General features: G+C 29.8%; 2 protein-coding genes across 2 annotated transcripts; both read right to left on the bottom strand.

Annotated features, from left to right (window-relative positions):
• Window positions 1-749: 749 nt before the first annotated feature.
• OCT59_013573 (uncharacterized protein) lies at window positions 750-971 on the bottom strand (the record flags this gene model as incomplete). Its single annotated transcript, XM_066141611.1, has 1 exon — window positions 750-971. The coding sequence occupies one exon, from the start codon at window positions 969-971 to the stop codon at window positions 750-752; it is 222 nt and encodes a 73-aa protein (XP_066001736.1).
• Window positions 972-2284: 1313 nt separating this feature from the next.
• OCT59_013572 (uncharacterized protein) lies at window positions 2285-4180 on the bottom strand (the record flags this gene model as incomplete). Its single annotated transcript, XM_066141609.1, has 1 exon — window positions 2285-4180. The coding sequence occupies one exon, from the start codon at window positions 4178-4180 to the stop codon at window positions 2285-2287; it is 1896 nt and encodes a 631-aa protein (XP_066001735.1).
• Between the last annotated feature and the right edge of the window lie 251 nt (window positions 4181-4431).

The following is a 4431-nucleotide window of genomic DNA, read 5'->3' as shown; positions in this document are numbered from 1 at the left end:
TCAAGTTTTTACATGGCGGGTTAACAATATTGCGTTTCCTTTATTTATTTGTTTATTTATTTATTTATTTTTCAATATATTCTCTCCTACTTTATTTACCTTTTTACTCAAATAAATAAAATCATCAACGTTAGAAACGTGAAAAAATTTGATGCAATTGGCAAGCATATTATTTATTCAGAATATTCGCAGTAATTGTTTAACTTAGATGCGTGATCAATAATAATTCAATTACGGTATTTTATACACAAGTAAGGGTCGCATTCAGTTCATTTCACCGACAATCATTTTACCGTCAATTATCTCAGACAGACGTTTCTTAAATCTTATTTACATCTATATTTATTATTTATCGATAATAATTTTATTCACTCGAATTTAATTTTACCTTTACATTTTTTTTTGGAATTTTTATTCTTTTCAGGCACGACAAAACTTTATTGATGTAAAAATTGTTCGGATAACGTACAAATTACAAACTAGTTAAAGTACACCCATTCAATCTAAAGTTCACCCCTTTTCATTTTCGATGAGTTATACATATCTATTACGTAAATTAAAAATGTGATTTATTTTTAAAACCATGAAATGTTGATTAAAATGTAACTGGGTGTAAAAAAATGTCGCAAAAATATCTTGATGTTTCTTTGTTTTCGGTTAAAAAAAGGATTGCAAAGTACAAACCGTTAATCAGAGATGAAATAATCACACGCCATGATAAGCTGGGACAAAATTAATCCTTGCAGCGATCAAGCCAAAAATATAAATAGTAATACCAGCACCCCTAATCCTCCTATTACAGCGGTAGCACTTCCAACAATATTTTTACTAAACATTCGAGTTGTCCAGAATTGACATGGAACAAAAGTTGCACCAAGAATACTGGTAAAGAAACATACAGTAATTAATCCAATGGGACTACGTACAATAGCACTAAGTCCTACGGTACTATAAGCAATAGAGCCATGCATAACACGTTTTGGGCCGAAATGGTCACATAAATGACATAATGGTCCAAGAAAACGGAAAAATATTGCGGCGTCACATCTACAATGTCGCCATCGGTTTATACATGGGTTAATTTAGATCTTCCATAATATATGGTAAAAGAGGTACAATTGCAAACCAACTTGTGAAAGCTATGTGAAAGGGAAAGCCATGAAAATGAGATGCTCTCATATAAGGTCGTTTTCCTTAAGTTAGTGTTACAATCCGCGGATAATCCGTCATCTGTCATTTTCGGATATCCGTGATCCGTGATCCGTCTAACCTCAAATTTTGGAATTTTTTATAAAAAAAAATAAGATTTAAGGTTTCTTTGTAAACCTTCGTGTTAGGGGATGGCCAGAAATGACGTAATTTAAATTTAGGATTTTTGACCCCCCCTATGTCATCATTCATTTTAGGAAATGTAAAATTAAAATATAATTCTGGCTAGAATTATATTAACTACAAGTGTCTAAAAATGGAAGGTGTGTAACATCATTGTGGTCTTAACCCCCTTAGGAAATGACGTCATTTCTGGCCATCCCCTTATCTAGTATCAGCACAAAACAATTATTAGGCAATCGATTATTCATTAGCTTATCTATTTATAATTTTCAATAAACAGTTTTTTTTTTCGGTGAACAAAATCAAATTTCTGCCCTACAGATTCGATTTGAATATTTACAAAAACAATACTGTTCGTAAAAATTTTTTTAATTATCTACAATAGAATATTTCGAACAATTTTCCGATCAATTAATCGGATCTTTTCATATGATGATGCCATTTGTGTCTTTTATATACAGTCGACCCCCTATATAGTCACCCGTATAATCACATCATATAAAATTCCCCTTTATAAGCACACCATATTTTGGCCCAATGTACTAATAAATATATTAGAAAAACCTCCTCTATAATCACAACATATGACTTTTTTTATAATCACACCCTTTTTTTTCGGTCCCGAGGGGTGTGACTATAAAGGGGGCTGACTGTATTTATTTATCAGGAAAATAAGAATATTTGTTTCATAAATCAATTGATCTAATCTTGATCTAATCAATAATCTGTCAATGTATAAAGTTTCTATTAAAAAAAGTTATCCAATAGTTCGTAATCGAGATTACGATAAATAATAATTAAAAAATTTAATAATATATTTATTGATATAAAAGCTAACTTAATACATTTAAAAAATATGTATAATAACCATCTTAATAAATAAAACATATATTTTAGAATATAATTTACTTTATAACTTATAATAATATCATAGAAAAATAAAATATTGCTTTCAAGGATAAATTTTACCAAGTTTTTTAATACAAATACCGTAGGGTCTAATATCATCACTTTTTGGACTAATCCAATATTCGCCGATACTAGTGTTAATTTTATTTAAAGTTTGAGGGTTTACTCTATTTTGAAATACTAGACAATAAACTTCGTTATTATGAATAAATTTATTAGCAAATAAAGCCGCAACATTGATATCAGGAGTAGAATAAATTCCGTATCCAAATTTAAATCTTTTTCCCCTCGTAATATCAAAACCAGTTTCGGCAATTGATCTTGCATTAAATTTGTCTGTTCCATGATAAGAAACAGGCCATTCGTTTGGGTCTGATTCATAACGCCAAGATCCTTTTTTAGCTGCTTTACCTAACCAAGCATTATCTCCGTATTTATTTAATACTTTAACTGCAATTCGTTTCCAGCCGCACGGTCTGTGATATTCGTATGATCCCCTCATAAATTTTTTATCATCAACAATATTCGTAAAATCACAATCATACATCGGATCAAGGAAATCTGAATCGATAAAATTAATAACTTCATTATTTTGACCAATCAAATTAATCATTGCATTATTATTTAAAATATTATAATCTAATAATGTTAGATTATCTTTTAATAAAATTCCCGAATAAATCAATCGTTGTTGATTTGATGGAATTCTAGTTTTACTTTCAATATGAAATTTTATGACAGAAATTTTTGCGATAATTGGAACATTTTTAATTGGAATTATTTGTCCATTTAACGTACAAATTCTAATGACTATCATAGTCGGTTTTTGAGAAATTTGATTAGAATTTTGCTGGATTTGTTGAGAAATTTGTGACTGTTGTGAATGCTGCGATTGAATTTGCTGAGAAAATTGAGATTGTTGCGATTGAATTTGCTGAGAAAATTGGGATTGTTGCGATTGAATTTGTTGAGGAAATTGGGATTGTTGCGATTGAATTTGCTGAGGAAATTGAGATTGTACCGATTGAATTTGCTGAGAAAATTGAGATTGTTGCGATTGAATTTGCTGAGAAAATTGAGATTGTACCGATTGAATTTGTTGAGGAAATTGAGATTGTTGCGATTGAATTTGCTGAGGAAATTGAGATTGTACCGATTGAATTTGCTGAGAAAATTGAGATTGTTGCGATTGAATTTGCTGAGAAAATTGAGATTGTACCGATTGAATTTGTTGAGGAAATTGGGATTGTTGCGATTGAATTTGCTGAGGAAATTGAGATTGTACCGATTGAATTTGTTGAGGAAATTGAGATTGTTGCGATTGAATTTGTTGAGGAAATTGGGATTGTTGCGATTGTAGCGAGTGAAGAGTTTGCGATTGCTGAGATTGAATTTGTTGAGGAAATTGCACCTGAATTTGAGACAATTGCGATTGAATTTGTTGAGGAATGTGTGATTGAGCTAGTTGAAAAACTTGAAATTTCTGGGCAATATGCTGTTGAAATGGGAATATTTGTTGAGAAATTTGTTGAGGAAGTTGAGTAATTTGTTGCTGTAAAGAAGACATCATAAAATTATTCGGATTTACAATAAAACATTGCGTATTATTTGCAGAACAAAAGTGAGAAGATTCTTGAGTAGAAAAAGAGGTATCAGAAACAAATTGAGAATCGGAATAATCTTGATTGATATTTTCGTTTCCTTGCAAAGAATAATGAGGATTAGGATCGTCATTATTATTTTGTACTTCCCCACCAGCTAAATAAGAACTATGGAGAGATACTGGATTTATGTTTTGATAAATAGCGTTATTATTTCCATTTTGTATTTGATTCAAATATTGGGATTGTGATATAATGGGTAAACCGGTTAATGATTTAAGAGCCGCAGCGACAAGTGATGAATTTGAATTATCAAAATTGTTGTTGGGAAATGCCATCTTTGATATTTTATTTTTTATGAGAAAAACCATGGTGTATATATATTTAAACTCAATTAAATGGAAAATTAAATTTGCATTCAACGCTTTCCATTTTTGGAATACAAGAAAGTGATATTCATTATTACATAAATAGAATTTATAAACGTTAAAAAAAAACAATTTTTTTTATGAAAAATTTCTTAGTTTTCATGGTTTTATATTTTTTTATAATGCTGGTTATATTTAAATTAGCTAAGATATATCTCTAA

This window comes from Rhizophagus irregularis, chromosome 21 (assembly GCF_026210795.1).
Source record: "Rhizophagus irregularis chromosome 21, complete sequence".
Lineage (NCBI taxonomy): Eukaryota > Fungi > Glomeromycota > Glomeromycetes > Glomerales > Glomeraceae > Rhizophagus > Rhizophagus irregularis.
Note: the sequence above shows the minus strand (reverse complement) of the source record. Positions and strands in the feature narration are given on the sequence as shown.